Here is a 19,638-nt window from a genome sequence, read left to right as displayed (position 1 = left end):
ACGGGGAATCTTCCATAATGAAAAACTTACCTTCTGTCTTCCCATGGCTGCTACATGGTACAAGGGATCCAGGAACTAGTTGTACAAAGCACTCTAAGATGTAATTTCTTAATATATTATCATTTTATTCTACCAGAGTAGATAGTAATGAAGTAAATTTTATTTACTGTAATAGGTACATTTTTAAATATGTATACTCAGCTTGAGTATTAGTTTTAGAGGAACTTGTCTTTTTCACTCTATTACATTTATACAACAATGTTGTTCTTTTAACTCCACATTTTTTAGGAATGATCTTGTTACTACTTAAAGTTTAAAGTCAGCTGATGAATTTTCTTTTCATTCCAAATATCCAAAGAGAAATAATCTACTTATTCTGATGGATTTGTCAAAGAGATGTTTTCATACATACAACTCCAGCATCTCCTAAATTTAGTGCAGAGTTATCACTCATCCATCACACCCATCTGGTAAAGCTCTGCCCTCTTGTGGTGATCATTTTTGAGGAGCAAAGTTACTAAATACACTTATGAGTGAATTTCTCTGGTAAAATGGGATTTAGCCTCAAATGTTACTTTGTGCAGCTGGTCCCTGAAACTTTATTTGTGGTTCTTTGTTGCTGTGGCTGGATCTTCTGCCCCCCCACCCCCTTTCTACATCCCGTTCTAGATCTGAAAATAGAGAAAATACCTTTAGAAATGTGTGAAGTATTGTGTTGGTTATTTTCATGCCTTCTTTCTCCATCTCACTCTCTTTCTCACAGTTTAGGACGTGATAACGTTTTCTTACATGTCTCCGATAGAAAAGGATGTACGCCAGCTCCTGCCTTTTCTCGCAAACGTCCCAGCCAGATGTTTTAAGCACAGCTGAGTCATTGAAAGTAAGCCAGTGGTCAGTTGGCTCCAGTGGACAGTCTTCTGGGTCGATGCTGTCACAGATATAGTGTCCTAACAGGAGAGATTTTATTCATTTGTAAGGGAGTGAAAACATCCCAGCAGAACTGTTCATTAAAAAAGTGGCATATCAATCTTATTCAGTACAGTAGGCAAAGAGTCCTAACCATAGATTTTCAAAGGGATTTAACAGAAACAAATGTTTCTGACAAACATCTGTTACATGTCAGGTTGGGATTTGCTTACCTTCTCCAGTACTGCCTGAATGACTGATGGCGCTGACCAGACTGAAACAGCCACCACCCTGAGAAGAAACAGTTAATGAGTGACCTTGAGCACACAGAGCAAGACAAACAGTTTATTTCTTCATTTTCACACCATCCCAATGTATCTGTTTCCTGTTATGGTCTGTGTTTCTTTACCATTTTAGATGACACAACTATGTCCCTCTGTATCTGCACAGGGTCATAGATTTTCTGCAGGTTGAAGGATGGAGTGTAGCAAAAACGCTTAAGATGTATGATGAGTGTTCTGTAGGAAAAGATATAAACACATATGGGTGAATGTTGTAGGCATTTAAGTGATTGTTACATTATTAGTAAAAACTAAAAAGGGTCGGTGAACCACAGTTTTCTGAAATATGGGGGACGCCACTCACTTTGGCAGGGATGCAAAGGTCAAAGTCTGGCCTGATGACTTTCCTCCGCACTCACAGCTGTATTCCAGCTCCACCTCCTACAGAGCAGCACAGAGACAACAATACGTGTCAGAAATTTACTGTCAGCAAACAGCAAACATGACACATCAGATGTGTGATGGCGGCTCAGTGAGGACTGGTGAATCTTACCAGAAGATATTTTTCAATCATGTCTTCAATACACCCTCCAGGAACCAGGTCCAGAGACAGATTAGTAAATTGTTCCTGTCTGACTGATTGAACTCCACACCTGCACATACATTAAAAGTCAGCTGTACTGGTCAAAACCCAACTTAGATAAGACTATTATAAGGGATCCACATGGGCAAACATCAGAATATCTAACTTGCATCTCTGACAGATTGCATGGTGTTGAACGGTGTCTTACTTTTTGCATGTTCTGGTGTACTCCATTTTAAATCCAAAGCTGTCTTCCACTGGACAGGTATAGCTTCTGCCCAGGCCCGCTGCGGTCCGTTGAAGCAGAGGAGACAGACTCTCGATGTGTGTCAGGATCGAGATCAGGAACTCATGGGCGTCCTGAACACACACAAACACACAGAAGTATTTAGATATTGAAATAGATCATTTCTTTTATCTTGGACCTTATGTCTTTATTTGAGATTGAAGTGAGTTGAATATTGACTGTGTACTAAAGCGAGAATTAAGCAACAATAATCAAAATGTTATCTGACTCACATTCTGCAAACTGTCCATAAACTGCGGGTTCTGGTCACTGATAACATCTTTAAAGGACTGCAGGAGTTGACTCTTGATGTTAGAGTTAGTTGATTTGTGACAGTCCCTGATTTCAATCAGTTTTCTGCACAGAGGGAAAAAATGAACATGAATGTGGTTAGATGTGTTTTGCCCATTGTTTTCTTCTAGAGACATTTGAGGGTGACGACGCTGCTTTACTTCAGCAGTTGAGCCTCAGGAACTGATCTCCAGATCTGCTCTGTACGACTGACGCTCTTCACAAAATCTTTTAATGTCAGGAGGCTCTGAAGACTGGAGTTCATATAGCAAGTGTTCCCGAGGTTTGGAAATCTGACACAACAACACAGGTTCAAACACATGTTAGCATTTTCACTTCTTTACTGACAACTTCAGAGTGGAACTCATTGTCTTCATGCATTTTCAGGAGTGAATGTTTTGTTGCAGCTTCATAAGGTTATAAACTCACCCAAGGGGGTCGGTGGTTCTCCAGCTGTCTTTGTTAGATAATGTTCTTATCCTGGAGAGAGGTGTTTTAAATAAATCATATATTAGGAGAAGTTTAATCACAAACTTAATGCTGTATGAAGGCTTGCAGTGAAAATCTTAATTTCTTGTCATGACTGGCTGATAAAGAATTAATTCTTCATGATTATAGTAACTGGACATATAAAAACGAACTGTTGTAACAAGAGATCGGGATCTTAACTTTATATCTTACCAACTGAATATGTCTTTCACGTGGGAGTAACTTTCCTCTGGTTCAGAAAGGGACTCCAAAGTGTTCCTGGTGCAGTTTGTATCCAACAAACTCATCTTCAAGTAAGACAATGGACATAGATGAGAGGATACACCCATGACCTGCGATCTGCTACTGGAGGAAGAAACAGGTCATTAGAGAAGTAGAACAGACTAGAGTACTCACAAAGAGGCTAACTCAGGGCTACAATCTAAAACTAACCAGAGTTTGCCAGCTGGCTTCTCCTGGTTTTTCTTAGCAGACAAGGGTGACTTGTCTTGCTTGATCTGCTCCACTGTTGTCCTCTTGTCATCATGTGAGAATAATGTACTCATTTTTTGTGCGAGTTGCTCTCCTGTTATCTCTTCAGTGGAGCTGTCATAGAAAGAAGGAAGAACTAGTCAGAGCAGCACAACGCTAAACTAGTTTTGGACCTTGGAACCAGTCGAGTCAATGAAGTTGAAAAGAAGTAACCTGAGGGTCCTCAGTTTGGGGACTTTGAGAACAGATGGTGCCAAACTTTGCCAAAATGGCCATTTTAGAGACCTCGTCCAAACTGCCTTTACTTCTTTTTCCTTAAGCTTAAAACCTATTTCATTTGTGCTTTGTGCCATTTTCATTTATGCTTCACCAGTAACACAAACATATTCAAACAGACCTTGTGGTTGCAGAGATATAATAATTTCATTCAACCTTGAATATTAAATGTTATTTATTTATTTAAATAGTTTCATGCCAACTCTATTCATAATTGCTGGATTGGACCAGAGTAAGAAAGACAAATGACAGATATGACCAATTCATTTAGAAGTATTTTTAAATGTAAACACAAAAATCATTGTCCTCAAAAGTTATTTATTGGAGACTGATTTTAGTAATAAATGCAAACATTAAAACAGTCCTTACTTTGTTATCTCTGTTACTTTGTTAGTAATCAAGAAATCGGTGCTCTCAGCCGGAGAGACGCGATGATTCCTCTGTTGGAGAACAGACAAGTTTTTGATTAATTTGTGCACTAACAGAATAAGGAATTTAACGGATTTAACAGTGACTTGTAAATATGTGTTACACAGAAAACTCTGTGAAACATACTCTGAAACAACGAAAAGGCCAAATCCATCTTGGTTTTGACGTCTTCTTTTTGACCTTTGGATGTTGGGTGTCTGACTTGTTTTGGCTAGACAAAGAAAAATGTTGTTTTTTATTCATACATAAATAAATATATACTGTAATATAGTTTAATTGTAAACAATTAAACTGTTAAGTCTAAGTTTAGTTAAAAATCAAATATATAATTAAGCAATAAGCTACAATATTTGGTTATTTCTTTGTTTACCATTTCTGAGAGTTGTTAAGCTTCTTCTCATCTGCCACAACAGTTTTGTCTGTTGTTTTCTGCTCAGAGCAAATAAAAATGTTAGCTACATAAAATATATACATATATATTTAATATAATATCACATTTAATTGAAGAAAGTATCAGAAAACATCTTTAAAGTATTTTAAAAGTTTAGATTTTTTTTGTTTCTTTCTTTTTAGTTTAAAAAAGTCACTGTAAAGCGTAACCTGCAATAAACCTACTGTAATTCTGAAAAACAAACCTTTTTCCAGGAAAAACACCGTAGAAGAAACATGTTTGTAGTTCGTTGGGTCTTTTCAGAAATCCTGTGCGCTGCTTGGATATCAGGTTAAAACTGAACTCCAAGAACAGAATGTAGTAAAACTGATGTTCTAGAATGTGAACCTTTGTGACACATTAAAGCACATTCTGTTGAAATTTGCATATTTTTGAATTGTCTCTATGAATCTATTCCATAAAGAGTTAAAGGAGCCCTAGATAGTTAGCATATATCATATATCTGCTAATAACAGCATCTACACTGTCTGATATGCATGTTGTACCTAGAAACCACTAAACTGCATCAGTAACATGGCTCATAGAAACAAACATCACAGCTTTCAGATACTTTATTAATAGGGGAATTATGTGAATAACAAACACTTTGACTGATTTTATGCATTGACATAGCAGTTTTATCTGCACATGGCTCTTCATATAATGAGCCATTTTCTTTATGTCAAAGAAAAATAAACATTTAAGCAATCCAACTGAGGGAAGGGTAGATTAAAATAGATTTATAAAGGTATCTCCAATTTTTTAAACAAAAAACATGATTCTCAAGCAAACAAAATTAAAATCTGTCTGGCTTTAGAAATATAACATTTGTGATTTATAACTTTTAATTCAAATTTTGATCCTTTTTTATTTTTCATGTTTGTCCCATGCATGTGTGTGGCAGTTGTAAAAACAACAAAACAAAACACACAAACTAACAACACAAACAAACATTAAACACATAATTAAAAGTCGAGATGGCACTCGACGTTTAATTTGTAGTTTGGCTGTCCTGATTTTTATTTTTTTGTATGTGAAGTCATCTAGATGTGGAAGAAGATCTGAGTTTATATACTGTCAGATGTGACAAGTGAGGGACGCATGAGGCCGGAAACTAAAGGTGCTCGTCATAAAATTAGAATATCATGAAAAAGTTGATTTATTTCAGTAATTCTGTTCAAAAAGTGAAACTTGTATAATGTAGACATTCATTCCTCCCAGACTGACATATTTCAAATGTTTATTTCTTTTATTTTTATAATTATATTTGACAACTAATGAAAATCCCACATTGAGTATCTCAGAAAATTTAAATATTGTGGAAAGGTTCATTATTGAAGACACCTGGTGCAACACTCCAACAGCTAATGAACTCAAAACGCCTGCAAAGGCCTTTAAATGGTCTCTCAGGCTAGTTCTGTTGGCTACACAATCATGAGGAAGACTGTTGACCTGACAGTTGTCCAAAAGACAACCATTGACACCTTGCACAAGGAGGGCAAGACACAAAAGGTCATTGCCAAAGAGGCTGGCTTTTCAGAGCTTTGTGTCCAAGCACATTAACAGAGAGGCGAAGGGAAGGAAAAGATGTGGTAGAACAAAGTGTACAAGCAATAGTGATAACCGCACCCTGGAGAGGATTGTGAAACTAATCCCATTTAAAAATGTGGGGGAGATTCACAAAGAGTGGACTGCAGCTGGAGTCAGTGCTTCAGGAACCACCACACACAGACATATGCAAGTCATGGGTTTCAGCTGTAGCATCCCTTGTGTCAAGCCACTCTTGAACAAGAGACAGCATCAGAAGCGTCTTGCCTGAACTAAAGACAAAAAGGACTGGACTGCTGCTGAGTGGTCCAAAGTTATGTTCTCTGATGAAAGGAAATTTAGCATGTCCTTTGGAAATCAAGATCCCAGAGTCTGGAGGAAGAGAGGAGAGGCACAGAATCCACGTTGCTTGAGGTCGAGTGTAAAGTTTCCACAGTGAGTGATGGACTCCATGCCACGCTGCATTGCTGCAGTAATTCAGACTAAAGGAGCTCCAACTAAGTATTGAGTGCTGTGCATGCTCATACTTTTCATGTTCATACTTTTCAGCTGGCCAATATTTCTAGAAATCCCTTTTTTTTTTGTATCGGTCTTAAGTAATATTCTAACCTTCTGGGATATGGAATGTGGGATTTTCATTAGTTGTCAGTTATAATCATCAAAAATAAATATGTGAAATACGTCCGTCTGTGAGGAATGAATGTCTACATTATACAAGTTTCACTTTTTGAAGGGAATTACTGAAATAAATCAACTTTTCAACCTGTAGAGGACATTGGATGTCCATGGGTTGCAGAAGGAGGAGATGAATGAATGAATGAATGAATGAATGAATGAATGAATGAATGAATGAATGAATGAATGTTTTATTTTTCAAACATGTAAACATGTACTTATTTTGACAAAAACAATGAAGGTTTTATACACTGCCCAAAAAAAGTAAATAGATAAAATAAATAGAACTCATAAACATTATTGTGTAAGTCAAAGTCCATCATTCTTCTGGGACATCTATGTGTCCAGTTAGAAAGTAACACTGATTGTGAATTAATTTTACCTGCTGTTGTAGAAATGGAACAGACACATTCCTCATACTTTGCATGTTGACACAGTCACTGAGTTGTCCAGTGTGTCTATACGTTAAGAGATCATTTTGTTTCTCTGTGAGTGTGTATCTGGTACGTCGATTGTTGTTGTGATACGTTTGTAATGTTTTTTTTGTTTTTTTTTCTCTCTTTTTGGTTATTATTTAAGAACTCGATTACTGTCAGTTCTGTTTTTTCTGTAAAAGCAGTAGGAAATTTTCTGGTGTGTTTCTGTTCAAGTGTAGCAATTTTTTTGTCTGGTGAAAGCTTGGATTGAAGGGTCATTGCAATCTTTGAATTTTGCTGTCTTCCTTCTTTTTCTGTCCCCTCCGGTCAGGTCCGGCAAGATTAGATAGGTTCCATAATTCAAAGTAAATAAATAACCCACAGTAAATAATAAACTACATCGCTGTGGCAAGAAGGTTTGCTGTGTCTCTAAACACAGTGTCAAGAACATGGAGAAGATACCAGGAGACAGGCCAGTACTGCTATCTGCTCCTTTGTACAAGGAGGAACATGATGAGCACTACCAAAGGCTACAAGATGATCTCCAGCAAGCCACTAATGTGCACGTTGAGTCAGAAACAGACTCTATGAGGGTGGTATGAGGGCCCAACGTCCACATGTGGAGGCCTGTGCTCACAGCCCAACACGGTGCAGCCTGATTTTACATTTGCCAGAGAACACCAGGATTGTCAGATTCACCATTGTCGCACTGATGAGAGCAGGTTCACACTGAGAACATGTGACAGGCATGAGAAAGTTTGAAGATGCAGTGGAGAACATTCTGCTGCCTGCAACATCCTCCAGCATAACCAGTTTGGCAATGGGTCAGTGATGGTCTGGGCAGGGATATCCTTATAGGGCCATGTAGGACCACAAACCTCTACATGCTACCCAGAGTTACCCTGACTGTCATAAGGTGCCACGATCAGATCCTCAGATCCATTGTTTGACCACATGCTGCTGCAGTGAGACCTGGGTTCCTGTGTGTGGCTGGAGTGTGTCAGCAGTTCCTGCATGATGAAGGCATTGATGCTATGGACTGACCTGTCCATTCACCAGACCTGAATCCACTTGAGCACCTCTGGGACATCATATCTCATTCCATTAACCACCACCACATCGTACTACATACTATCCAGGTGTTGACTAATGCCCCGATCCAGGTTTGGAAGGAGATCCCTCAGGAGAACATCCATCATCTCATCAGGAGCATGCCCAGATGTTGCAGGGAGTGCATACAAGCACATGGAGGCCACACACACTACCAAATCTCATTATGAATTGTCTTGAGAAATTTCCATGAAATCATGTATAATGATAAAATACATTTTAAAAGCTATTCAGAAATATTATATTGAACAGATACATGATGGAAACATAACGTCTCATCTGTATTGTCTTTTTGTTCTGGTATTTAGTTGTTGAAGGAGCATGTTTTATTATTAGCTGCTTGTTACTATATGTGTAACATGTAGAAAAAAGTATGTAATCCATCAAATGTCCTTAATTTTTTATTTTTTTTATTCTTTATTTCTTTAAATTGTTTAATCTTATTGACTTTTACTTCATTTTTTTGTTGAGGGTCATTTTGGAAGCTTTTAGTTACTTTAATGTTGAATTTCTAGTCGCCTCTGATGTCATCAGTGAGCAGATCCCTTCCTCCCTCAGTCTGCTTTTGGCTATCATGCATTTGCAGCGTTTCTGACATTCATGTCCAATTTGAAGTAAAAGGAAATTAATATAGATTGTAAAAATTATAAGAAGCTGAGATCTTTGCACGGTGGGAGAGCACAACAGAAAAAAACAAAACCTTTTTTCAGGATTACCTGAGTTAAGGTGAAGTCTGTGACAAGCATCAAGAAGAGTCTAAATTATACTGTCAGTGAAGAGGAAGTTGAAATCAGACTTAAAGTGTCTGCAGGGCAAGAAGAATAAATGTGAAAAATTGGAGGAAACATACAAGGATTCAACACAGCAAAAAGCAGCTGTTGTCCACAGAGAAGCAGGTCTACTTCAGTCCCGTCACACTGCAAAGCCATGCATCTATCTGTCTGATGATCTGACCAGTGAGAGAAATGGAGACACATTGCAGCAACTTGCTGATAATCCAGAGAGAAACACTAACTAAACCCCTGAAACCTTCAGCTCATGGAAACACAGCTGGGAGGAGGTGGGAGATCATCCGGACTGGAATATTGGTGTGGTTAAGAAGTCTGTTGACAGGAAGGGAGAGTTATGCTTCTCCAAACATGGAATCTGGTGTTCATGGCATGGTGATGGAAAATACACTAATGGTGTTGACTGTCACAGTGAAGAAGAATCTCCAGAGCTGAGGTCCCCAACCTGGGGTCTGGGACCTCCCAAGAGGGTCCCCTAAAGAGCATAGGAGGTCCCTGAGGAGCTATTGTGGTCAATGTCCACACACTGTCCCTATTTACAGGAAAACAAGTATGTTTATATATTGTTAATTTAACTTTGGCTTTATCAAAGGACAGGACTCAGCCAGAATACATTGTGTATGGTGAGAATCTCACTTTTGAAAGCATAAAACCAAGTATGAATTCAGCACATGGTGGGGTAGGGGATCATAGCTTTTGAGCATTTGCATGAAGGGGTCCACAAGGAAAATAGGTTGGGAACCAGAGGATCAGAGTCCAGCTGGACTATGACAGGGGGGACGGGTCCTTCTACAACCCTGAAGACATGACTCACATCTGCACTCACAGAGACACTTTCACTGAGAAACTCTTCCCATATTTTCTTTCTTTGTCCAGCTGGAGAAGCAAAAACCTCTGAAATCAAAATCTGTCAAACTCGTTTCACTGAGATTTTCAGAAAAATGAATCAGATGTTCAAACTTTTACCATCTTAAATTATTGTTCATTAATAGTTTTCAGATTTTTATACGTTTTTAAACTTTTTAAATCACTGAAACAAATCAGCAGTCTGATTTAATCTTTATACTAAAACAGATTCAAAGCTTCTTAAATGATTATCTTCATATCAATATTTTCTTATCACCCAAATGTGTGTTTATGTGCAGAATCATTAACATCACCTCTTCATGAACTCTGTTATATTACACGAAGAAAAACAGCAGAGATGCAAAGAAACAAAGAGTTTACTAAATACAAAAACTGCAACACATCAGGTAAAAGTCTGATGTTGGAAATATGAGCTTTTTAATGTGGTTAGCAGCCTGTCTGATTTATAATTATTTCTTCTTCATCAGAAGTTTTTCATCCAACTGCCTCATTAGTTTGTAAATATATTCATTTTCTTATTGTTTGTAAATACCTTCAACGAATAACGTCAAATTTTTTATCTACAGAAAAAGAAAGATAATAAAATTTCATCCTGTGAAATAATTTGAGCCAAAGTTTAATTTTACTTTGTTTTATTTTACCTTATTGAACGTGGAAACTTCTGCTCATGATTTTATGTCTGAACTTTGTCGCTATGATTTTATTCAGATCAATAAATTCCAGGTATTTACATGCTCATTTAGATTTTTTCAGAAGTAATAAATCTCAGAACAATCATCATTTATAGATCGCTCTGGTGGATGTTGAAGAGCTGAAAATGTGAGAAATAAAGTTTTACATCTTTAAAAAGATGTAAAACTGAAATCAGGCCTAATGAGGAGACAATTTCACTTTATTTCTCCTCCACTGGATGTTTGTTTACTTTTAAATGTTCTGTGTAAAATAAAGAATAAATCGGAGGTTTTCAGCAGTATATTCATTCTTCATAAAGTTTTCTAAGTTCACCTGCTTCAATCATGTTGACAGAGGAATGTTTAAAGAGTCTGGACACACAGAGCTGGAAACATGAGTCTTTTTATTTTGCAGCTGCATTATGCAAACACCGTGTATGAGAGGTGAAGATTATTGTAAAAGTTTTCCAACCAGGAAACTTTGATTCAAAGACTTTCAGTTTGATATTAAATGACTTTTGAAATAAAATCATAAAATATCTTCATCATGTAATTGTGTGACTCATGTTTCTTCCTGTGATCACCACTAGATGGAGACTAAACCAACATTTTGCTCCTGTTTCTGATTTCATGAACTCAAGAAGGAAGCTGCTGTTCCAACCAAAGATTTTGTTAGGGAAGTTCTTCCCAGCACTAACACCAATAAACCTTCAATCAAAAGAAAACACACAGTTATTCTCAATGTGTACAATTTTACTTGTAAGGATCATGTGTTCGGTCCAAGTATGACACACACACTGAATTGTTTTACACATAACAAGGCATTATGAAGGAAGGTTCATGAATTCCCTCCCCTAAACATTACAGAATCGTAAGACTTATGCTTTAGCATTTTCCACTAAAAGATAGGACATGCAGAACTGGAGGTGTGGGTGGATTTTTAACCTCATGCTGCCTGTTATTTTATGCTTTTCTTTTAAGCCCTAAATCAGTTAATAAATCTGCATGTTCTGCTGCAGCAAGAGGAGCAACTGGTACAACACCTGACATGTAAGGCTAAGTGGGAACAGCATTTGGTTGCTCAGTTAATGCAGATACGTAGGGAGAAAGAAATTATTCTGGAGGCTCGTCTGGTCAGAGAGCATCAGTACCAGGAGCAAAGAGAAAAGCACTTTCAGAAAACTTTGTGCAGAGATGCAGTGAAACAGGACGAAAAAAAGAGAATAATCCTTTGTGTTTTTGACTTTTCCTTTCCCAATAGCAGTGTGAGCAGAGCAGCAGTGATTTTAGGGAAAAGGCTGGTTTTAGTAGTTTGTATGGTGACAGCATCTATGATATCAGGTTGAGAGAGACTGTACGTTTTTGTATTGTGTGTTAAAGAACAGTTGCTGGCCACCACACCACAGTTCAACAAACAAACTTAAATCTGAAGACTGAAATCTTTTGTGTCGTGTTAAAAACCTACTGTGACGTATCAAGTGTCAGTTTTGTCTTCATAATGTGTTCACTTTTAAATCAATGCATTTCTAAAATATTTAAATTAAAGTTAATGTTTAGATTAATTAGATTTTTAATTAGGCTTGTATCAGCATTTGCATTTATCTAAATAATTCATTTTTGTACATTGATTGATACAAATAAAAACAAAAGAAATCCAGACACACATTTCAATTACATTTTTCTTTATTAGCTAATTCATAAAACTAATTTCCTATCTAAGGAAACCAACAGATTAGATCAGTTTGATTTAATCTCCCTTCCTGAGCAAGCACACGGCGGCAGTGGAGAGGAAAAACTCCCTTTTAACAGGAAGAAACCTCCAGCAGAACCAGGCTCAGGAAGGGCGGCCATCTGCCTCGACCGGTTGGGGGTGGAGCGGACAGGAAAGAGGAACATACAAGCACAAAAACTCTGAGACCTGGGGACACCTGCTGAGAAAGAAAAGAGAGAAACACAAGTTGATGACGAAGGTTTTGAGTCTTCATTGCAGTTGAACCAGGTCTGAGTTCGGGCTGGAGTCCTTCTTTGAATGCCGTTCCCCTCTCTCTGCCTCCTGTCTGCTCCTTACTACTAGACATCCTTAAGAAAAACAAACAACAAAGATATCATTATCTTCATTTGGTAATATCAGTACTGTCATATGCAAATGGAAATTCAAGAGTAAAAACACGAATGTGAGTATAGAGGCAGTCAGTGAATCATGGGATGTCCTGAGCAGCTTAAAACTATACCAGCATAACTAAAGGGAAGGTCAAGGGTCAACCAAACCTGTTCTAATTATGAGGTTTATCAAAAAGGAATATTTTAAACTTAATCTACATGTAGAGAAGGTATTTGCTTCTTGAACCCAAACTGAGAGGGAGTCTGATAAGACATGAGATTAATATCCAAATTTTTTCCCTCCCATTCTACTTTTAAAAACTTTATGAACCACAAGCCTACAGTCTAAGAGCAAAGTACTCTGTTGGGACTATATGGAACTATGGCATCTTTAAGATATAATGGTACTTTGTTAATAAGAACTTAAGAGGGACGTCTGTGTATCTGACGTTCATGCTTTGCTGTCCAATATTGACTTTTCGAAGCATGTAAAAAGTGAAAAGTAAAAGTCCAGGCACTTAAACCCGAAGAACTCTGTCTTATGTGACAAAAATTACAAATTAATGCTTAATGTGGTTTATTTGATGCCAATAATATGTCTAATCCTCTGTAACACAACATTCTGATCAATGGTATCAAATGAAGCACTGAGAACCAAAAAGGACAAGAATAGAAATGAATGTTTTCTCTATGACAAGATCTTTTGACTGTCCTCATCGTTTTTTGGCTTGTCATCTCTAAAATGTGTGTGTGTGTGTGTGTGTGTGTGTGTGTGTGTGGAGGGGGAGACTTCATCTTCTGTTGCCACAGATGTTTCTTCATCAGGAGGGTTGATAGTGGGGGGGCTTAGCTGCTCCTTGCCACACGGGGAATCTTCCATATTGAAAAACTTACCTTCTGTCTTCCCATGGCTGCTACATGGTACAAGGGATCCAGGAACCAGTTGTACAAAGCACTCTAAGATGTAATTTTTTAAATGTATATTATCATTTTATTCTACCAGAGTAGATAGTAATGAAGTACATTTTATTTACTGTAATAGGTACATTTTTAAATATGTGTACTCAGCTGGAGTATTAGTTTTAGAGGAACTTGTCTTTTTCACTCTGTTACATTTATACAACAATGTTGTACTTTTAACTCCACATTTTTTAGGAATGATCTTGTTAAAGTTTAAAGTCAGCGGATGAATTTTGTTTTCATTCTAAAAATCCAAAGAGAAATAATCTACTTATTCTGATGGATTTGTCAAAGAGATGTTTTCATACATACAACTCCAGCATCTCCTAAATTTAGTGCAGAGTTATCACTCAGGTCGTATAGTTGATGTATTGGTGGTGTGCAAACATCATGGCTTTGGTATAGATAGATTATGAATGAAATGAAATGAATGAAAAATACTTTATTAATCCCTTTGCAGGGAAATTCATGTTTTCAGTACAACCCATCCAAACAGGCATACTGACGGAGCAGCCATTTCTACAGCGCTCCTTGTCAAATAGATGATTCTCCATCTGGGGATCAATGGCCATGTCATAAAACTTTGTTTAAGCTTCAAATGAAAGTGAAGCTTCTACCTAAGTTGAATAAATACTTCAATTTGGGTCATTTGACAAGAAGTGGGAATTTGATAATGTTCTGAACTATTAAAAGCTAATTTTACATTTAAATTTTAATTTAACATTTATGGTATCTTAAATGTTAATTTACTGTACTCCTCACTCAAGTACTTTCACTAACCTGCTTATCCCCAAAGTCTGCACTATCATTTCTACATTTCTGTTGCAAACTGCTGCAGCAGAAACTAAAGGTCAGTTCTTTTATACCACTCCACTCTCATCTTTTAAAAGCTTGGTGAGGGAGACGGTATTATTTATTTATAAATGAATGAATGAATCAAACATTAAATGGGATTGGGAGAGAACATATCCCATCTGGTAAAGCTCTGCCCTCTTGTGGTGATCATTTTTGAGGAGCAAAGTTACTAAATACACTTATGAGTGAATTTCTCTGGTAAAATGGGATTTAGCCTCAAATGTTACTTTGTGCAGCTGGTCCCTGAAACTTTATTTGTGGTTCTTTGTTGCTGTGGCTGGATCTTCTGCCCCCCCACCCCCTTTCTACATCCCGTTCTAGATCTGAAAATAGAGAAAATACCTTTAGAAATGTGTGAAGTATTGTGTTGGTTATTTTCATGCCTTCTTTCTCCATCTCACTCTCTTTCTCACAGTTTAGGACGTGATAACGTTTTCTTACATGTCTCCGATAGAAAAGGATGTACGCCAGCTCCTGCCTTTTCTCGCAAACGTCCCAGCCAGATGTTTTAAGCACAGCTGAGTCATTGAAAGTAAGCCAGTGGTCAGTTGGCTCCAGTGGACAGTCTTCTGGGTCGATGCTGTCACAGATATAGTGTCCTAACAGGAGAGATTTTATTCATTTGTAAGGGAGTGAAATCATCCCAGCAGAACTGTTCATTAAAAAAGTGGCATATCAATCTTATTCAGTACAGTAGGCAAAGAGTCCTAACCATAGATTTTCAAAGGGATTTAACAGAAACAAATGTTTCTGACAAACATCTGTTACATGTCAGGTTGGGATTTGCTTACCTTCTCCAGTACTGCCTGAATGACTGATGGCGCTGACCAGACTGAAACAGCCACCACCCTGAGAAGAAACAGTTAATGAGTGACCTTGAGCACACAGAGCAAGACAAACAGTTTATTTCTTCATTTTCACACCATCCCAATGTATCTGTTTCCTGTTATGGTCTGTGTTTCTTTACCATTTTAGATGACACAACTATGTCCCTCTGTATCTGCACAGGGTCATAGATTTTCTGCAGGTTGAAGGATGGAGTGTAGCAAAAACGCTTAAGATGTATGATGAGTGTTCTGTAGGAAAAGATATAAACACATATGGGTGAATGTTGTAGGCATTTAAGTGATTGTTACATTATTAGTAAAAACTAAAAAGGGTCGGTGAACCACAGTTTTCTGAAATATGGGGGACGCCACTCACTTTGGCAGGGATGCAAAGGTCAAAGTCTGGCCTGATGACTTTCCTCCGCACTCACAGCTGTATTCCAGCTCCACCTCCTACAGAGCAGCACAGAGACAACAATACGTGTCAGAAATTTACTGTCAGCAAACAGCAAACATGACACATCAGATGTGTGATGGCGGCTCAGTGAGGACTGGTGAATCTTACCAGAAGATATTTTTCAATCATGTCTTCAATACACCCTCCAGGAACCAGGTCCAGAGACAGATTAGTAAATTGTTCCTGTCTGACTGATTGAACTCCACACCTGCACATACATTAAAAGTCAGCTGTACTGGTCAAAACCCAACTTAGATAAGACTATTATAAGGGATCCACATGGGCAAACATCAGAATATCTAACTTGCATCTCTGACAGATTGCATGGTGTTGAACGGTGTCTTACTTTTTGCATGTTCTGGTGTACTCCATTTTAAATCCAAAGTTGTCTTCCACTGGACAGGTATAGCTTCTGCCCAGGCCCGCTGCGGTCCGTTGAAGCAGAGGAGACAGACTCTCCATGTGTGTCAGGATCGAGATCAGGAACTCATGGGCGTCCTGAACACACACAAACACACAGAAGTATTTAGTTATTGATATAGATCATTTATTTTATCTTGGACCTCATGTCTTTAATAGAGATTGAAGTGAATTGAATATTGACTGTGTACTAAAGCGAGAATTAAGCAACAATTATCAAAATGTTATCTGACTCACATTCTGCAAACTGTCCATAAACTGCGGGTTCTGGTCACTGATAACATCTTTAAAGGACTGCAGGAGTTGACTCTTGATGTTAGAGTTAGTTGAGTTGTGACAGTCCCTGATTTCAATCAGTTTTCTGCACAGAGGGAAAAAATGAACATGAATGTGGTTAGATGGGTTTTGCCCATTTTTTTCTTCTAGAGACATTTGAGGGTGACGACGCTGCTTTACTTCAGCAGTTGAGCCTCAGGAACTGATCTCCAGATCTGCTCTGTACGACTGACGCTCTTCACAAAATCTTTTAATGTCAGGAGGCTCTGAAGACTGGAGTTCATATAGCAAGTGTTCCCGAGGTTTGGAAATCTGACACAACAACACAGGTTCAAACACATGTTAGCATTTTCACTTCTTTACTGACAACTTCAGAGTGGAACTCATTGTCTTCATGCATTTTCAGGAGTGAATGTTTTGTTGCAGCTTCATAAGGTTATAAACTCACCCAAGGGGGTCGGTGGTGCTCCAGCTGTCTTTGTTAGATAATGTTCTTATCCTGGAGAGAGGTGTTTTAAATAAATCATATATTAGGAGAAGTTTAATCACAAACTTAATGCTGTATGAAGGCTTGCAGTGAAAATCTTAATTTCTTGTCATGACTGGCTGATAAAGAATTAATTCTTCATGATTATAGTAACTGGACATATAAAAACGAACTGTTGTAACAAGAGATCGGGATCTTAACTTTATATCTTACCAACTGAATATGTCTTTCACGTGGGAGTAACTTTCCTCTGGTTCAGAAAGGGACTCCAAAGTGTTCCTGGTGCAGTTTGTATCCAACAAACTCATCTTCAAGTAAGACAATGGACATAGATGAGAGGATACACCCATGACCTGCGATCTGCTACTGGAGGAAGAAACAGGTCATTAGAGAAGTAGAACAGACTAGAGTACTCACAAAGAGGCTAACTCAGGGCTACAATCTAAAACTAACCAGAGTTTGCCAGCTGGCTTCTCCTGGCTTTTCTTAGCAGACAAGGGTGACTTGTCTTGCTTGATCTGCTCCACTGTTGTCCTCTTGTCATCATGTGAGAATAATGTACTCATTTTTTGTGCGAGTTGCTCTCCTGTTATCTCTTCAGTGGAGCTGTCATAGAAAGAAGGAAGAACTAGTCAGAGCAGCACAACGCTAAACTAGTTTTGGACCTTGGAACCAGTCGAGTCAATGAAGTTGAAAAGAAGTAACCTGAGGGTCCCCAGTTTGGGGACTTTGAGAACAGATGGTGCCAAACTTTGCCAAAATGGCCATTTTAGAGACCTCGTCCAAACTGCCTTTACTTCTTTTTCCTTAAGCTTAAAACCTATTTCATTTGTGCTTTGTGCCATTTTCATTTATGCTTCACCAGTAACACAAACATATTCAAACAGACCTTGTGGTTGCAGAGATATGCTAATTTCATCATGGATACACAATTTTTAGGCAGATACATAAAATATAATATAGTATACTATACCTAAAAAAAAACTTAACTTTGCTAAGAGACTCCTCTTGGATATAGAGCTCACCTTGAATATTAAATGTTATTTATTTATTTAAATAGTTTCATGCCAACTCTATTCATAATTGCTGGATTGGACCAGAGTAAGAAAGACAAATGACAGATATGACCAATTCATTTAAAAGTATTTTTAAATGTAAACACAAAAATCATTGTCCTCAAAAGTTATTTATTGGTGACTGATTTTTAGTAATAAATGCAAACATTAAAACAGTCCTTACTTTGTTATCTCTGTTACTTTGTTAGTAATCAAGAAATAGGTGCTCTCAGCCGGAGAGACGCGATGATTCCTCTGTTGGAGAACAGACAAGTTTTTGATTCATTTGTGCACTAACAGAATAAGGAATTTAACGGATTTAACAGTGACTTGTAAATATGTGTTACACCACAAAATTCTGTGAAACATACTCTGAAACAACAAAAAGGCCAAATCCATCTTGGTTTTGACGTCTTCTTCTTGGCCTTTGGATGTTGGGTGTCTGACTTGTTTTGGCTGGACAAAGAAAAATGTTGTTTTTTATTCATACATAAATATAAATATACTGTAATATAGTTAAATTGTAAACAATTAAACTGTTAAGTCTAAGTTTAGTTAAAAATCAAATATATAATTAAGCAATAAGCTAAAATATTTGGTTATTTCTTTGTTTACCATTTCTGAGAGTTGTTAAGCTTCTTCTCATCTGCCACAACAGTTTTGTCTGTTGTTTTCTGCTCAGAGCAAATAAAAATGTTAGCTACATAAAATATATACATATATATTTAATATAATATCACATTTAATTGAGGAAAGAATCAGAAAACATCTTTAAAGTATTTTAAAAGTTTAGATTTTTTTTGTTTGTTTCTTTTTAGTTTTAAAAAGTCACTTTAAAGCGTAACCTGCAATAAACCTACTGTAATTCTGAGAAACAAACCTTTTTCCAGTAAAAACACTGTAGAAGAAACATGTTTGTAGTTCGTTGGGTCCTTTCAGAAATCCTGTGCGCTGCTTGGATGTTGGGTTAAAACTGAACTCCAAGAACAGACTGTAGTAAAACTGATGTTCTAGAATGTGAACCTTTGTGACACATTAAAGCACATTCTGTTGAAATTTGCATATTTTTGAATTGTCTCTATGAATCTATTCCATAAAGAGTTAAAGGAGCCCTAGATAGTTAGCATATATCATATATCTGCTAATAACAGCATCTACACTGTCTGATATGCATGTTGTACCTAGAAACCACTAAACTGCATCAGTAACATGGTTCATAGAAACAAACATCACAGCTTTCAGATACTTTATTAATAGGGGAATTATGTGAATAACAAACACTTTTACTGATTTTATGCATTGACATAGCAGTTTTATCTGCACATGGCTCTTCATATAATGAGCCATTTTCTTTATGTCAAAGATAAAATAAACATTTAAGCAATACAACAGAGAGAAGGGTAGATTACAATAGATTTATAAAGGTATCTCCAATTTTTTAAACAAAAAACATGATTCTCAAGCAAACAAAATTAAAATCTATCTGGCTTTAGAAATATAACATTTGTGATTTATTACTTTTAATTCAAATTTTGATCCTTTTTTATTTTTCATGTTTGTCCCATGCATGTGTGTGGCAGTTGTAAAAACAACAAAACAAAACACACAAACTAACAACACAAACAAACATCAAACACATAATTAAAGGTCGAGATGGCACTCGATTTTTCATTTGTAGTTTGGC

The 19,638-nt window shown here is 37.2% G+C and overlaps 2 protein-coding genes and 3 long non-coding RNA genes across 5 annotated transcripts; all 5 read right to left on the bottom strand.

The window, feature by feature from the left end:
• Positions 1-1,138: 1,138 nt before the first annotated feature.
• LOC121628322 (ubiquitin carboxyl-terminal hydrolase 37-like) lies at positions 1,139-18,624 on the bottom strand. The gene is made up of 13 exons (XM_041967345.1): positions 18,570-18,624; positions 18,326-18,410; positions 3,953-4,023; positions 3,269-3,421; positions 3,029-3,178; positions 2,777-2,827; positions 2,509-2,640; positions 2,290-2,413; positions 1,979-2,130; positions 1,741-1,840; positions 1,552-1,628; positions 1,316-1,369; positions 1,139-1,197 (listed from the first exon to the last, which is right to left on the bottom strand). Exons 4-12 carry the CDS (start codon positions 3,379-3,381, stop codon positions 1,333-1,335), a joined length of 936 nt encoding a protein of 311 aa, XP_041823279.1. The 5' UTR covers positions 3,382-3,421; positions 3,953-4,023; positions 18,326-18,410; positions 18,570-18,624; the 3' UTR covers positions 1,139-1,197; positions 1,316-1,332.
• On the bottom strand, positions 4,194-4,722 carry LOC121628329. Its single transcript, XR_006008147.1, has 3 exons — positions 4,648-4,722; positions 4,383-4,441; positions 4,194-4,223 (listed from the first exon to the last, which is right to left on the bottom strand). It is a non-coding gene; the product is annotated as an uncharacterized LOC121628329 (long non-coding RNA).
• LOC121628324 (ubiquitin carboxyl-terminal hydrolase 37-like) lies at positions 15,223-16,094 on the bottom strand. The gene is made up of 5 exons (XM_041967349.1): positions 16,063-16,094; positions 15,825-15,924; positions 15,636-15,712; positions 15,400-15,453; positions 15,223-15,281 (listed from the first exon to the last, which is right to left on the bottom strand). Exons 1-4 carry the CDS (start codon positions 16,086-16,088, stop codon positions 15,417-15,419), a joined length of 240 nt encoding a protein of 79 aa, XP_041823283.1. The 5' UTR covers positions 16,089-16,094; the 3' UTR covers positions 15,223-15,281; positions 15,400-15,416.
• LOC121628331 lies at positions 16,469-16,877 on the bottom strand. The gene is made up of 3 exons (XR_006008149.1): positions 16,861-16,877; positions 16,593-16,724; positions 16,469-16,497 (listed from the first exon to the last, which is right to left on the bottom strand). It is a non-coding gene; the product is annotated as an uncharacterized LOC121628331 (long non-coding RNA).
• Positions 16,879-17,439, bottom strand: LOC121628327. The gene is made up of 3 exons (XR_006008146.1): positions 17,353-17,439; positions 17,113-17,265; positions 16,879-16,911 (listed from the first exon to the last, which is right to left on the bottom strand). It is a non-coding gene; the product is annotated as an uncharacterized LOC121628327 (long non-coding RNA).
• Positions 18,625-19,638: the final 1,014 nt, after the last annotated feature.

The sequence above is a fragment of the Melanotaenia boesemani genome, chromosome 17 (assembly GCF_017639745.1).
Source record: "Melanotaenia boesemani isolate fMelBoe1 chromosome 17, fMelBoe1.pri, whole genome shotgun sequence".
In the NCBI taxonomy this organism is placed as follows: domain Eukaryota; kingdom Metazoa; phylum Chordata; class Actinopteri; order Atheriniformes; family Melanotaeniidae; genus Melanotaenia; species Melanotaenia boesemani.
The sequence above is the reverse complement of the archived record's forward strand: the minus strand, read 5'-3'. Positions and strand labels throughout refer to the sequence as shown.

Bases quoted from the DNA above. Each gene is read 5' to 3' on its own strand.
- LOC121628324 (XM_041967349.1), bottom strand. From the start codon at position 16,088: ATGGAGTACACCAGAACATGCAAAAA. The intron at 15,713-15,824 runs GTAAGATTCACC...GCTGCTCTGTAG, and splicing joins TGATTGAAAAATATCTTCTG to GAGGTGGAGCTGGAATACAG. The intron at 15,454-15,635 runs GTGAGTGGCGTC...TTCAACCTGCAG, and splicing joins ACCTTTGCATCCCTGCCAAA to AAAATCTATGACCCTGTGCA.
- LOC121628322 (XM_041967345.1), bottom strand. From the start codon at position 3,381: ATGAGTACATTATTCTCACATGATGACAAGAGGACAACAGTGGAGCAG. The intron at 3,179-3,268 runs GTTAGTTTTAGA...TTCCTCCAGTAG, and splicing joins AAGCCAGCTGGCAAACTCTG to CAGATCGCAGGTCATGGGTG. The intron at 1,629-1,740 runs GTAAGATTCACC...GCTGCTCTGTAG, and splicing joins TGATTGAAAAATATCTTCTG to GAGGTGGAGCTGGAATACAG.